The following is a 15,586-nucleotide window of genomic DNA, read 5'->3' on the forward strand; positions in this document are numbered from 1 at the left end:
CCCCAGCTCACTGCGGGCCTGAGTAAACACACAGCGTGGGCCTGGCGGCAAGACAGGAAGTGACACCGAGCATGTGTCTGCACAGGCTAACAGGCTAACGAGGTGGGAGATCAGAACGGTGAAATCTGGTTTCACAGTTGCTCTTAACTTGTCCGCTTACACAACATGCGCACAATGGTTTAATTCATTCTTATTGCATTTCATTTATTTTGACCATGTACCTTGAGCATATAGTAGCGTTGTCGTCAAGACCGCACCAACCGAGACCAAGACATTATCAAGACTAGAGAGTATCAAGATCTAGACAAGACCAAGACTTTATATATCAAAGAAAAATGACAACTAAACAGAAAAAAATTCAAGTTTGCTTCTAAATCGAACAGCAACATCTCTTTTCAGCAACATCAACATGCAGCTGCTTTACCAGCTATTTTGAACCATTTTCAAAAAACAACTTTGCTCCAGAAAATTCCCCCCAAAACATTGACTAGGAATAAGGGAGTGTGTCACTCTGGGTGTCACAAGCAGAGTATAAAACGGCAGCAGCTGGATTCTTTGCCGTTATTATCGTGTCATTGTAGTGTTGGCTGAGTCTTGACCGGTCTTGATCAAAAAGCTAGAGTCCACCCAGTCTGAGACTGAGTAACAATGCCTCCGAGTCGAGGCCGAGACAAGTGGTCTTGAGACCAACACCAATCCCGAGCACTACAACACTAAAATATAGTGTGATATAGTTTTCAGACATGACATTGTGGCAAATTAAAAGCACACTTTAAGCCAATTTAGTCCTCTCTTGATGACGTTGGGGTTGTGGGGGGCACGTATCAGTTCGTTTGTGACATCACAAAGGGCTAATTTCGCACAACTCTGGTTTTTGTTGGGGTTTTTTTTTTGTCATACACTTCCTGAGAAGTGGATCGGCGGAAGAAGCAAAGATGAATTTGTCCCATTTCTGCGGCGCTCGGTGACACAGATCATTATTAGATCATATCACCAGGGGAGGGTTTTTCCCCCCTCTTTTTGTGCTGCATAATACGGCATCTTGAAGGACTCCCCCTCCTCCCCCCCCCCGCAGGTGATTCCAATCTCAAATCAGTTCCTGTGACTTTGGGGCGTATCAGCCGCTCACACACCTCGGGGAGTGTGTGTGTGTGTGTGTGTGTGTGTGTGTGTGTGTGTGTGTGGCGGGAAGTGTTCGCTAGCAGATATGGAAGCCATGCATCCTGTCGGACATGTATTAAAGACTCGTATCTGCGCCACAAAAGCTTGTGACGGTGCATAATTAATGTGGGAAATCTCTGCCGCTCCACCTGGGAACTCCCCCCCCCACCGCCTCCTCGCCTCTATCTCCGCCCCCATCCCGTCACCTAACTTCCGGTCTCTCTCTCCCCCTCCCTCTCCTTCTCTCTCTCTCTCTCTCCCCCCGTCTCAGTTACGCTTACATGCACCTAGCCAGTCCCACTCCTGCACACGGACGGACCCGTTTCGGTGTACCGGTACCGCGGAACATGGGCGCGAATTGGGATTTGTTTTGAACACAGGAGGAGGAGAGGGGGGTACGCCCGTTTCGCTCCACGACTCCGCCCGGCGGTGCGAGGGTCCGAGCTTCTGTGTCCCGACTCGCATCACAGAGTTTTTTTTTTGCCCCCCCTTCTTTTTCATTGGGATTGACGGCGGGAGAGAAGAGGACAGGACTGGCCACACACACACACACACGCACACACACACGGAGGAGAAGGACAAAAGAAAGCCGGAGGGAATTTTTAAAAGAAACAAGACGAGGCCCCGGGACCGTTTGAGGAAAATGGACAAGTGTCTCCTGCGGCTAGTCTTCGCGCTCCTCTTGCTCGGTAAGAAGCGTTTCTCCGGCGGGGCGGGCCGGCGGGCGGGCAGCTGATTAACTCCGCACCGCAGCGGCTGAAGCCCAGTCAGAAAATGTGCTGCTTCAGTTTCTGCCTCCGCTGTCAACGAACCTGCTCGTCCGCTCACGGGCGAGTTCGGACATGTAAAAAACCTCTGACAATTTGGCTGTTTTTTGTAATGGAAAACGTCACTTTTCGAGTCTTTTATATTGGACGTTTGTTCGGCGGTTTTTCCTGTGTTTTGCTGCCAACTGGAACGTGTTTCGACCGAGTTAATAGGCGCTATTTAAAAAAGAATAAAAGCATTAATAATAAGTGAAAATAAATTATATGTTGGCGAAAGTAGGCGGTGGCGAGGTTAATAATTGACTCGAAACCTCTTGACTCATCTCACGACTTGGTTGAAGAATTCCTCAGAGCTAAATTGGAAACGTAAATACTGAAATTGTTGGCATCGCGGAACCGGATCTGGCAACCACTTGGCCCCGAGGTTGCGCCGCACTTAATGGCAATGTTCTGGCTAATATCCCCCGTTATAATGAACTTTCACACCGTGTGGAATGTGCCTCGCAGCTGAACTCTGACTAATGTGGCGATAAACTAATTACTTCGGCATTTAACGGCCACATTAAGGGTCAGTTGCTATGAAAGGAGGAGGACCCGCAACACATGGGATGCCAAAACCTTTGTGATCGGAATTATTTATGATCAGTTGGCTGTTTGCTTACTAGTGAAATTGGGTTTTGTGAAATATCCGTGTTAGTCATTTCTCAGGTATGCGTTGCTTCAGTGTTGTGCAGGTGGAGACCAGCAGAAGGCTGGAGCTCAGCCCTTCGCCTGGGTTTCACCCGGGGAGGTCGAACCCGGCGTTGCACTGAGGCCTGATGTCATCAACACTGAGCTCTTGGCCGTATGGTTTTCAGTGCAACACAGGGAGTCATATGGTCTCTCACTCTGTGTGTATGTGTGTGTGAGAGAGAGGGAGAGAGAGAGAGAGAGAGGGCTTAAATTAGTGCATGGCAAGATGATCAGATGTCACTAGGAGCTCCTGGGACGTGTTTGCTTCAGGTGGCTGTCACACTGGTGGTGTGACACACAAGGAAGTGTCACACACACTTTCGTTTCCCTTTTATGGATCATTTGCGTTTCAGTGTCTGGTCCTGTTTCATCATTGATTTATCCAACACTAGTCCAACCTTTCCCGTCAATGTTGCCCAAGTGGTCTAGATAGTCGGTGTGGACACATATTGGCCAAACAAAACAAAACAAAAAAAATCATTGAGTTATTGCTGCGCAACACATTCATTGACATCAGGCTCTCAGTGGGTAAAAGTGAACCAGGCCAAACTGGTTTGTGTTTCCCAGAGCGTTCGCTGTCTGAAGTATGAGGGCAAACCAGAAACTGTCACAGCAGAGCTGATTTCAACAAACCATAAATATATATGTGGGCCTTTGATTGTCTGCAGATGACACAAGGGTACGTGATTCATGTTTGGATTGCAAACGTTAGCGAGGCTGACGTATTGAGCCGAGGCCACTCGGTGCACTACTTCCTCCTTTAGTTTGCTGCCAGAATGTAAACACACGACCAAGAGCTGGAGTCATCGACCAAGAGCAAACACTTGTCTGTTTTCTCTTTTTTATCGGTTATTATTATGGAAAAAGCTCAGCGAATTATGGCAGTGATGGCAAACTAAACATATGAAAGTAGACCAGCGTTTCTCAACTGGTGGGTCGTGACCCAAAAATTGCAGGACACACAATTCAATTCAATATTTTCAACGATTTAATCACTAGATGATAGAAAAGTGGGCTGGCGGTTTTTCATTTTTGTGGAATGAATTTGGGTTGCGACTTCACGATAAGGGATAAAATGTGGGTCCTTAGAGTCCAGCTGCTGGGAACCACTGGACTCGACGCAGCCCTGATGTGTGAGGAGGCCTTCATGTTCATACAGACGGGGAAACTCTGGAGCCGCTTCCATTGTCTTTTGCCCTCTCCATCAGCGGGGTCCCCGTTCCTTTCTCCCTCTTTTATTTTCTCTCTCGCTCTCTCTCTTCGTCTCTTCGCCCGTTCCACATTCGGCAGAACAATGCTCCGTCCTCTCGCTATATACTTCCACTGCGGCCGCCTCCTTTTGTGCTGCGTAAGGACGACGGACTGGATTCGTCCTTGAGAAAGCGTGTCCAAGTGAGGCCGCTGCGCCCGGAAAAGAGCAGGGCGAGATGAGGCAAGGCGAGGCTCGCGAAGAACCCAGTGCAGCCTGTGCTCTGGAGGTGTGAAGCACACCTGATGGCAGAGAGATGGAGGAGCAGCAGCAGGAGGAGGAGGAGGAGGAGGAGGACGGAGAGGTCATTCAGGGTCAGTTGGATCGGTCAGTTCAGGGCCTTAGGTTGAAGAGTCGCTTTCGGGATGAAGGTCTGAGGTTGCCAGTTCTCTCAGTTGTGCTGCTGCTGTTGCTGCTGCTGCTGCTGCTGCTGCTGCACGGCCGCCGTCCCCCGCACGACTCCAAAGTGACCATATGTCTGACTTTCTAAAGATAGCAGCTTCAGCCGAGAGGAAAGAGAAGCTGCAGACGGGACGGTTATGTGAGCAAAAAACACAGACATATATATGTGTGTTTACAGAGTCGGCCAAAATAATGTATTAACATGTCAGGTAAAGAAAAACTTGCATGAATATTTCAATACCAGATTTGATCAGACATCACGAGAATGATACAAGTTAGCATGGATGGATGGATGGATGGATGATGGATAAGTGCTTTATTTATCCAGAAGGAATATCACTTTATCAGCTACAGTCATCAGCAATCAGTTCCTAAAAAGTGCCTGGAGAGTAAAATAATTAAAATAAAGAAATAAAAGAATACATATAGATGCTTGTCCTCTACAAGTATATACATGTATAGAAGTACTTATGCAAGTTGAATATTAATGCAAGTTTTTCTTTTCCTATTTTGGCTGACTGTGTATATTTATATCTGCGTTTGGACAAACAGCAACGAGATGTTGATGATAAAAGTGTTGCGTGAGTAAAGATGTTGTTCCGTTGCTGGTTTAGTGCTCATCATTCATTCATTCATCTTCTATACGCGCTTATTCCTATTCAGGGTCACAGGGATCTGCTGGAGCCTATCCCAGCTGTCTCAGGGTTTAGTGCTGAATCAATGAAACTTGAATTTCTCAAAATCTCCCCATTCGCTACTTTGCCGCTGAGGAGTTGAATCAAATTCCTTTCCAGTGCGTGAAACCAGCGTTTGAACTTTCATTTTTCTTTTTTTTTTTTCTTTCCTATTTGGCACACAAACCATTTCTTCCCGTCCCTCCTCAGCAGGTGGATGCGGGGCCAGGGTGGTGATGGTGTCCCCGGGCCCGTTGATCCGCGTGGAGGGCCAGCCGGTGTCCATCCACTGCGACGTCAAAGAGTACGGAGGCCCCCGGGAGCAGGTGAGAGCGGCGGGGTTCGGCCCCCTTCAGCGTCCCGGCGGCCAGGTTTCCACGCGCATTTGAACTCCTCTCCGTCCCCTCGTCGCAGGACTTTGAGTGGATGATGTCGCGCGACCCCAGCGCCGCCCGCATGAAGATCATCTCCACCTTCGACGCCGGCTACTCGCACCCGTCGCTCAGCAAGCGCGTGGCCTCGGGCGACATCTCGGTGGCCCGGCTGCAGGACAACGAGGTGGAGCTGAAGGTGGGCGAGGCCAAGGTGCAGGACGCCGGCTACTACTGGTGCCAGACGCCCAGCACCGACTCGGTCATCAGCGGCAACTACGAGGCCCAAGTGCAGCTCACAGGTGGGTGGAGAGAAAGAGAAATAATGATAATAATGACAGTTACAATCTGATTATAATCTCAAACCTCCCGATCCTGCGACTGAGTGCAATACGTGCGCCGTTTTTGGTTTTTTTGGCCGCGCTCACTGTCACGGTGGGGGAGGGTGGAGCAGGTGTCAGGTGGGAGGGCTTGGCTAGAGAGAGAAAGAGAGAAAGAGAGAGAGAACAAGAGCTGGGAGAAGAATAGGAGTCACATGACCGTTTGTGCGACAGATTGTCGCAACGGGAAATCCAACTATTGATGCAGCAACGAGAGGAAGGACAATCTGTCTGTCTATCTATCCATCTATCTATCCTGGTCTATATCTATCTATCTATCTATCTATCCTGATCTATATCTATATCTCTCTATCTATCTATCCTGATCTATGTCTATTGATCTATCTATCTATCTATCTATCTATCTATCTATCTATCTATCATCATCTATATATCTATCCTGATCGATATCTATCTATCATCTATATATCTAGCTACCTACCTCTCTGTCTCCCTGTCATTATCTATATCTATCTCTCTCATTCTATTTATCTATCTATCTATCTATCTATCATCATCTATATATCTATCCTGATCGATATCTATCTATCATCTATATATCTAGCTACCTACCTCTCTGTCTCCCTGTCATTATCTATATCTATCTCTCTCATTCTATTTATCTATCTATCTATCTATGTATCTATCTATTATCTATATATCTAGCTACCTACCGATCTGTCTATCTCTGTCTCTCTGTCATTGTCTTTATCTATCGCTCTCATTCTATCTGCCTATCTATCTATCTAGACAGACAAATATCTAAATATGGTTTTTCGCTGCAGATAATTCAGTTCCTGTGGCGTTCAGGCGCATCGAGGAAAAAAAGCGTCCAAGAAAGAAAAGCGGTTTTGGCCGCTGCTTCCGTTGACGTTCGCGGCACCTCAAATATTTGCCGGCGGCGCCCCAAAAAAAGTTTGACGAAGACGCTTTGCCCTCCTCCTCCTCCTCCTCTTCCTCCTCCTCCCCCTGCGTCGGCCGCGGCGTGAAAAAAAGTTCTCGGCCATCGCAGGTGCAAGAGAGAAGATGCCAAACGCCGGGCGGGGAGGGCGGGAAATGTGCCGGATTTCCGTCGTTGCTGCGAGGTGCTCGGTGCGCTTCGGGACGATCTCCAGGTTTCATTATGTTCAGTTTTGTTCCATTTTCTTTTTTTGACATAGAAACAGAGCTGGATGGAGGGAGGGAGCGAGGGAGGGAGGCAGGGATGAGGGGAAAAAAACCCAGTTCAGCATTTTCCTTTAACTTTAATTGGGTTTTTCGCTCCCAGTTACCCAGCCAGTAATTGCACAAACACACATACGCACGCGCACATGCACGCCCAGCCAGCCTCCACCCGCCAGGCAGCGTGTCCCCATCCCTCGTGCACCACGAGCCGCACGTTCACCCTCCCCTCCTCCTCCTCCCAGGACTCAAACATTAGCCATGAGGTCACCAAGCGCATTTTTCTTTTCTTTTCTTTTCTTTTCTTTTTCCTCTCTCTCTCTTTCTCCCGTCTGGCAGGCAGGCGGGTGAGGGGGGGCGGGTAGGTTGGTTGCTCCGCGCCATAATGCAGCATCATGTTCGGCTGCTCGGCTCTTCCCCGACGCCGCTCCCCAGACACCTTGTTAAATTTAGACCCGAATTAACGAGGCGGCGGCGGTGGATGGGGGGGCAGGCGGAGATGGGGGGCTGAACGTACGGCGGCGGCGCTCTGAAAAGGAAGGTGGTGTGTTTTCGTGTGCGCACGTCCGCCTCTGTGTGCGCGTCTGCGAAAAACTGTCAGCCGTTAGCAGCGATGATGATGAGTTGAGATTCGCTGCCGGAGGGGTTTCGCACCAGTCGAGACTTGTGCACCGTGTTCATCAGCAGTGCGCGCACGCACGTACAGGCTCGTGCACACGCACGCTTCTTCGCACTGGCTTCCACTGCCCCACTGAGGCTGTTTGCTTATGTAAGAAGCGAGCGAGGAGCAAGTCGCTCAGGGTTTGTCGGGAGAAGAACCGACTTTAAAACACAAGAAAAAAAAAACGGTTTCAGGCTAATTTTAATTGACGGAGCAAAAAAAATAAAAATAAAATAAAATTCCGGCGCCGACTTCATCACCTGCCCCCCTTCCCCCCGCCCCCCCCAGACACTGCGGCACACGACACCGCCGCAGCCGCACCTCCTCAGTCTCCATCCGAGACTGTGGAAGAAGCAAAGGATGGTTCGAACTGGTGAGTCCTGACCTTCTGAAGTCCCATCGACCAGCAGCGCCCCAAACATCCCAACAGTCGCTGGGAAATTCTCACACTCACACAGTTTGTCCAGAGTTTCTGACTCTTGTCATGCTTTTGTTCGAGCAGGGTCATTTTCTAGAGCTGGCATGGGCGAACTACCTGCTTGAGGAAATGATGTTAATAGGCCGTGTTATCATTGCCTCACCTCGCCACGGTACATTTGGGTTTTCATTGGCTCTGTGATCACGAGGCCGTGGGCGGAGTCGACGCGGTAAAGCGGGACAATGTTTTCGTCGGCATCATTTCTTTGCGACGCGCAACAGCGCAGCAATGTACAACGTAGGGGTTGTTTTATACCTGCTGCTCGGCCTGTGGTTGCTTTTTAATTTCTGTGTAAAACCTTAACATTCGTTCCCGCTGAATTCTGTCTTCCGCCACCACTGACAAAAAAGTGTGGACCTCGGAGTTTGTCCACGGCAAAGATCGCTCCGCCATCTTCACAGCTAAAAACGCACGCCACCTGCCAGAACCGTTACAAAAAAGCATGGCGGTTGTTTTCGCGGAGAGTCGCTCTCACCTTTCGTCAGAAAATCTGAGCCAATCAGTGCCCTGCTCGTCGTCACGTCAGCCACTAAGCTCGCTTCGTCTCGCTTGGCCCCTCAATGATAGAGGTACCAAAACAGCACCCCCGACAACCGTGTAGCGGCCAGTGCAAACACCCCAACGCCGTACCGTACCGTGGCGAGGCAATGGAAACACGCCCATAGTCAGGAAGCCATAAAATAGCTGCATTTCATCCGTTTTCCCGTTTTTTCAGTACTTTAAGAGTCATTTCAATAAAGAGCTAAACACTGTGGGGCTTCAAAGACACGGATTTTGTTGTAACTTTGCTTTTTTTTTCATTTTCAGTTGACATCAAAGCACATCTTTTCTACACAACCCATATTTTTTTTCTCCCAATGAGTTGGTCACCAAAACACTCCATCCATCTGCTGCTGCTCCGTCTCCCCCTCTGTCACATTTCAGCCCCACCAGTCAAAGAGTTTGCCGGGGCCGCCCCCTGTTCTAGAGAAATGACAAATGAAGAAGTCAGTAATACTCGTCCAAAGACACTTCAGGAAAGATTCTTACTCAGTCGTGACATCACACATGGTATTTAACGGTCATTCTTCCTTTTTTGAGCTTAAAAAAAAAAAAAGATGACGAAGACGGGGGAAAAAAACCTGTGTTTTCACCAGAATAAAAAAGTTCCCAAATTTGGATTTTTTCCAGTAACTGGAAAACAAAAGGAAACAAAATAAAATGAGATTGAATTTCCATCGTAATCGACGGAACGGTTACGGCGGTCGAGAAAGTTCCACTGTCATCCTCCTTCCAAATCCACCGACTCCCCGAGCGACTGCCACTGTTCCTTTTCGCATTTTTCCACATTCGGAAAAATAAGTCGGAGGCGAAGATGAAACCTCGTTGTGTTTATCGTAAACACTGCCGGGGCTGTAATTTATTCAACTTTGCGAGTGCCTCATTTATCAAAAACAAAAAAACGAAAAAAAACAACACATCAAAATGTCGTTCTCCTCCCCCGTCGTGACTGTCATTTATTTATTTATTTGCGTGTCGTTTTTTTTTTTATTATTTCACTCTCAAGATTTTATCGTCGCAGCTGTGCTTCCCAACAGGGTATCCCGCGGTGAAGAAGTTCCCAATTTTAGTTTCACTTCCCCACTGCACCAGCGTGTGAGTGTCTGGTTGCTGAGGTAAAGAAGAGGAAAAGCTTGCAGTGTCATGTATTTGAGTTTTTATTATTTGTGTTTTCAGTCGATACCTGAGAGGAGAAGTCACTCCTCCTGGGTGTGTTTCTCACACGCACGCAAGCACTCTTTGTGGCCCGATGTGACGCAGCTTGTTTGTTCTCTCGCTCCAAAGTCGGCGAACTCGACGACTCAAAAAAGAAAAGGAAAAAAAGAAATTGAAACTTCGGCCCAGATCAAACTTTCACCGCCTTTAATCTCTACTGACATTCGTTTCGTTAAGTGTACATGAGGCTCCCTCCTCTGATCCGGCTATTGTGACTTTTTTTTTTTTTTTTTTTTTTTACACCTCAATTTCTTTAACGCTCTGTGCTCTTTTTACGAACGGATTGCTGATGACTGATTGTGCAGCTGAGGCAGTGAAGTTCTTTCGGGATAAATAAAGTGCTAAGTGTCTGTCTGTCTCCCCGGACTCGTCTTGGTCTTTGGACCGCTTCCAAAAACCGCTCGTTAAAGCAAGTCGAGTCGTCTCACGGTTAATCGTTCGCTGATCCGATGATTCGATGAGTCACCGTTTGCTTCTATTTTAAGGAGTCAGACTTCTAGATGAGTTTCACCCAGGTGCCATTTATTTTTAGTAAGCTGAGAAACAAATGACAATAGCCACCATATATCAACATAGCCGCCATTTACCATGGAGTGGTGGAGTTGGCGGTGCCCACAGTGCCCCCTGCAGGAGTGGAGCTGAACACCTCATTGCGACATTTGGAACAAATGACAATAGACGCCGTATGCTGGAGTGGTGGAGTTGGCGGTGCCCACAGTGCCCCCTGCAGGAGCGGAGCTCATCGACTTATTTGCGAACATTTGGCACTTTTGCCAGTTTTTTGGTGAGCGTTGCCCGACCAGATCAGCCTGCGTCTTCCTTGAGAAGATTAAAATGATGAGACCTTTGTAGAAAAAAAATAAAAGAATGAAAACGACCATGTTTCCTTGCCGCTCACATCTGTGGGACTTTTGTGCGAACGACCGGGAGGGAAACAGTCGCCGAGACGGCAGCGTCAGCACTGCCCAAAATGTAAATTGGATTATTATCTTTCTCGCAAGCGGTTAATTTCATTTTTAGAAGTTTTCTTTTATCCCCCCCACCCTACCTCCCGCCCTTCCTAAATATTCACTTTTGAAAGCAAGTAGAAATTGCAGGCAAATGCGTCCCGTTGCAATAAAGGAAATTGGAGTTAAACCAAGTTATGAGAAGTGGAAGTGGTTCAGAGGCACCTTTTGAATATCGGAGCAATATCACCGCGTTCCTGATTTGATTCTTCTCCTCCTCCTCCTCCCTCTCTCTCTTTCTCCCTCTCCCGCTCTCTCATTCATGCAGTGATCCCAAACACCCTCAAGGTGTCCCCGCAGGCCCCGCCCCCGGTGGTCCTGGAAGGGAGCGACCTCACCCTGACGTGCAACGTCACCCGGCAGCTCACCCACCCCACCTACCTGTCGGTCACCTGGTCGGTCAAGCGCGGGACGTTGTCCGAGGACATCCTGGCCTTCGGCCCGCAGGGCGAGGTGGCCGTCGGCCCCAAGTACGCCCGGCGCTACGCCGACGGCGGCGTGCGGCTGGTGCCCGGAAAGAACGGCGTCTTCGAGCTGGTCATCCACCGCGTGACGTCCTCGGACGAGGGCGTGTACGAGTGCAACGGCACCGAGTGGACGCACGAGAACAGCGGCGGGTGGATTAAGATCGTGAAGAGCAAGAAGGAGATGGGCGCCGTGTCCGTCACCCCCACTGGTAAGGAGGAGAACTGCGCACCGATTAGTGCAAAGATTTATCATGTTACATGGCAGTGAAATGTTGGTGTGGCAGAAACCGATGTGATTGTGCAATGCAAGAAATAATGAAAGAGTAAAAAAAGAGTTTAAAAAGTGGCAAGTTAAATATAAGTTTTACAAAAGACAAAGTTAAAAATATTTTAAGAGTGGCAAGTACAGATGAGGATGATTGAAGTGTTATGCAATACTATATGATATAATATAATTAGTTGCAACTGATGGAATGCAAAGTGTGACACTATACCATTTTATACAGTATATAATAATACTATCAACAGTAATGGTAATAACAATAATAATAATAATATCAGTAAAGTAAAGTAGTAATAAAGTAAAGTAGTAGTAGTAGTAGTAGTAATAATAATAATAATAGTACTAGTGCAGTAAAATATAATGAACACAATAAACACAATGAAGAATTGATATGTGATATTTAATATAACATATTGTATATCATATAAAAATATAAACGTGTCAATTTTTAACATTCCCACATGCATAATAGCCACGTGCCAGCATCTCCCCTTCGCATTTCAAGAATACATCAGGATTTTATAACTAAATTGATTCAAAAGAGAGAATCAGATGTTATGCTATAGTACAAAACAGAATGAAATTCATCTTCCACCACCTGGAGATCGCAGAATTCATGCAAACGTAAATGTTCAGGTGTACCTTTAAAAATAATAATAAGTTTCTTGTTGTTTTTTTAAATCTAATTCCAAAAGATCTCTTTAAAATGGGATGCACCATAACTTTAAGTAACTCGTAAAACAGGCTCGCAATTACCGCAGGCTGATATTTTTTTTCCTTTAGCATAGCATGAACAGCGACAGAGTGGATTCATGAGCAAATATTAACGTTTTGTCAATATCAGCCGCATAATATGGTGGTTGTGATGAATGAGTTGCCTCCTCTAACAGGTGTCGCAGTGTCAAAATACAAAACTAATCCACTCCAACACAACCGCCTCCTTTTAGCCCACTAGCTCGCTTGAGCCTGACTCATCACTGTCACATCTGATCCGAACCCCCCCGAGACGCGAGCTAATTCGAGCTAATCCTCCCCGCCCCCAACCCCCCACAGTCCCGGCGCGACAAAACATAAACAGGAGAGTTTTCCTCCAGGAGGACGGCCGCTCCCATTGGCAGAAGTGGAAACAGTAGCTGCGCTTCCATGACAGTTTTTCACAAAACAAAAGTAGTATTTCTAAAATTTCGACAAAGTGCAATTGCAGTTTGCAGGTGTGTCCGTTTGGTGGTGTGAAGCGCATGAGCTGTAAATCCGAGATTTTACAAGAATTAGAGTTTAAGGCGCTTCCATTGCCAGTCTGGAAGCTTCCAATTTTCTTCCACTGCCAGCTTCCAATTTTTTTTTCTTTTTGCGATGTTTAGGTTTTGCACAATTTCTAGGAGGAATGGAAACGCAGCTAGAGATTAAAAAATATATAATAAGATAAAATAATATAATCGCGTGACGTAGGTCAACATAGCGGGCGAATGTGGGAAAGTCCCACAGTGTTGCGTTGAGCATATTTAGCTATTTAGCCGTTTCGCCGTGGCTCCCATTCATCTCGGTTGCCGTGGCCACCATATCTGAGAGCCCATCCAATCGGGGGGCTTTTGCCAGATCCTCTTAAAAAAGAAAAAAAAACGCCCAGCAACTGGTAATGAAACAGGGAGAGATGAGCGACGCGTCCATTGTTGCCCCTGCTCACTTCATGTTGACTCGCCGTCTGGAGAAAAGAGGATGAGAAACGTCCAACAGAGGCAGCTTTTGTCTCCTCTTTTCTTCTTTTTTTTTTTCTCTGCCATGTTTTTTTGTCCTTCACCCAGACGCCGTGTACACAATCGCTCCGGCCCGCGGTGTCAAACTGTACCCGAGGCCTTGCTAACAACCAGCTTAGAAAACCAAACACAGAATCTTCTTTCCCAGATGTCTTTGCCTCAGTCGTCCGGTCGCCCCGAGAGATCAGAAGATCTTTAAATTTTCCCATGAGGCAGTGGGAAATTTGAAGCCGCTACAGGTGTCTAGTGTCTGTATTCAAGGAGGTCCAAAGGGGGAAACCGTTTTGGATTTGCTAGGCTAACGGCTAATGCTCCTCAGATTCAGGGTTGATGATTTTCAACACCACATCTTATGATCCAGCACCATGGTGCACCGTGCGTCCCAGCAGTGTCCCACAAAAGACCTCTGGACAAGAAGCTCTCAGTGTGACATCATCTATTCGGCCAATGAGAGAAAAGTCAGGATTATTTCCTTCTCTGTCCACCAATCGTGTAGAAAAAGTTAGCTTGTACAGTGGCACAGCTAAAACCTTTTTTTTTTTTCTTATTGATGTCTACACACACACACACACACACACACACACACACACACACACGTATATATATTAATGTAAATGTATATATGTATATATACATTTACATTAATGTATATATACATACACATATATACATACACACACACACACACACACACACACCATAATAAAAGCGTCTTTTTCTTTTCTATTCAGCACCTTTGTGCAGAATCAGCGGGACACTTTCACTCACATTCAGCTCTATTGTGTATCGACATTGTGCTTTTTTTTCCCTTTTGTGCCCCCCCTCCCCCCTCGCCGAGGGCCGCCCTGCCCTCAGCGTGAGGGATGGACGGGGAGGGGCGGGGGGGCGTCGGCGAAGCCTTCTTATCGCCCGTTTGCACTCGCCCGCCTCTGATTGGCCGACTTGTGTCTCCCTCCCTCTCTCTCCCTGCCTCTCAAGGTCAGTCCCTGAGCGTCAACGTCTCCTCCCCCTCCTCCACCTCCTCCCCCGCCCTGCTGCTCTCCCCCGGCGACACCCTGGAGCTGCTGTGCGACGTGGCCGCCGACAACCTGGCCGCCCTCTCGCTGGAGGTCAGCTGGCTGGCGGACGGCCGTGACGTGGTCACCATGGACCGCAGCGGCGTGATCATCTCCAACGCCAGCGGCGCCCCCCATGGCCGCGCCGCCACCCTGGAGCGCACCGACTCGGGCCGCTACCGCCTGCTGGCGCCCGGCGTGGGCGCGCGGGATGGCGGCGCCTACGCCTGCCGCGTGCGCGCCTTCGTGGAGAGGAGCGGGCGGAGCTCTGGCGGCGGCGGGCGCTGGCACATGGCGGCGGAGAGGACGTCCGGCCCCCTGCTGGTGAAGGTGGCGCAGATCAGTGAGTAGAGCCACAGTGGTTCATTTGTTTGTTTGTTTGTTTGACATTTTTTATTTAGAGATTCAAGATTGAAGATTGTTTATTTGTCATTATGAGCACATAACAGAATTTTTCTTTGAGGTAGTTCTCTGCTCATAACGCTCAGAATAAAAATCACTCAAAGCAAAATACTAAGAATAAAACACTCAGGACAGTAGAGGGGGCATTAGAATGCAGATGACCACACAGTCAATTTTTGACACTCACAAAAAAAATTCTTGAACAAAATACCAAAAATTCAGGTATGTTTTTTTTTTCAAAAAAACTTACAACACAACGGGAAAGATGGACACACACGAAGGAGTGAAGAGAAAGAATGAAGGTCTGACGTTGAGTTTGAACATAAAATATGAGCCATACAGACAAATTGTTAGGCTCACCAAGACAAAACACAAGGAGCATTGCAGAATCAACCTTTCAAATCATCCGTTTACAGGGTACCAACATATCCAACCCACTTGATCCAACCCTTGACAAAAGTGCCTTTCTAAAGGCACAGGGAGAAGGTCATCTTTTCCATCAAATAAATGTCATTGACTGTGCTTATCCACGCCAGTATCGAGCCGCGGTTCATTTCTTTTAGGTTTTTTCTTTAACTTGCTAGAATAATTGATGAAAAACATCACTTAGCTTGTAGTTGTGTAGCACACAGTGGCTAAGTGGACTGGTTATACTGGGACAGTGAGGCTTGATGAACTAGTTCGACTGGGAGTCCAGTAGAGTGGGACAGAGGGGATCAGTGGACTGGCTATTATGGAATGGAGAGGCATATTGTCCTGAGTAGAGAGAGCAGTATTTAACTGGTTATAGTGGGAGAAAAGACTATAAAGACTGGTTATAGTGGGAG

At 47.6% G+C, this 15,586-nt stretch overlaps 1 protein-coding gene across 1 annotated transcript in view; it reads left to right on the forward strand.

Annotated features, from left to right (window-relative positions):
- The first annotated feature begins 1,413 nt into the window (after positions 1-1,413).
- Positions 1,414-15,586, forward strand: part of ptgfrnb (prostaglandin F2 receptor inhibitor b) — a 54,986-nt gene continuing 40,813 nt past the window's right edge. The window contains exons 1-5 of the mRNA XM_076017401.1: positions 1,414-1,850; positions 5,196-5,311; positions 5,400-5,658; positions 11,067-11,474; positions 14,281-14,700. Of these exons, the coding sequence (XP_075873516.1) occupies positions 1,805-1,850; positions 5,196-5,311; positions 5,400-5,658; positions 11,067-11,474; positions 14,281-14,700 (1,249 nt within the window). The 5' untranslated portion in view covers positions 1,414-1,804. The remainder of the gene's footprint in view (positions 1,851-5,195; positions 5,312-5,399; positions 5,659-11,066; positions 11,475-14,280; positions 14,701-15,586) is intronic.

Source organism: Nelusetta ayraudi, unplaced genomic scaffold (assembly GCF_046127955.1).
Source record: "Nelusetta ayraudi isolate G7.1 ecotype Tasmania unplaced genomic scaffold, CSIRO-AGI_Nayr_v1 ptg000006l, whole genome shotgun sequence".
NCBI classification, from domain to species: domain Eukaryota; kingdom Metazoa; phylum Chordata; class Actinopteri; order Tetraodontiformes; family Monacanthidae; genus Nelusetta; species Nelusetta ayraudi.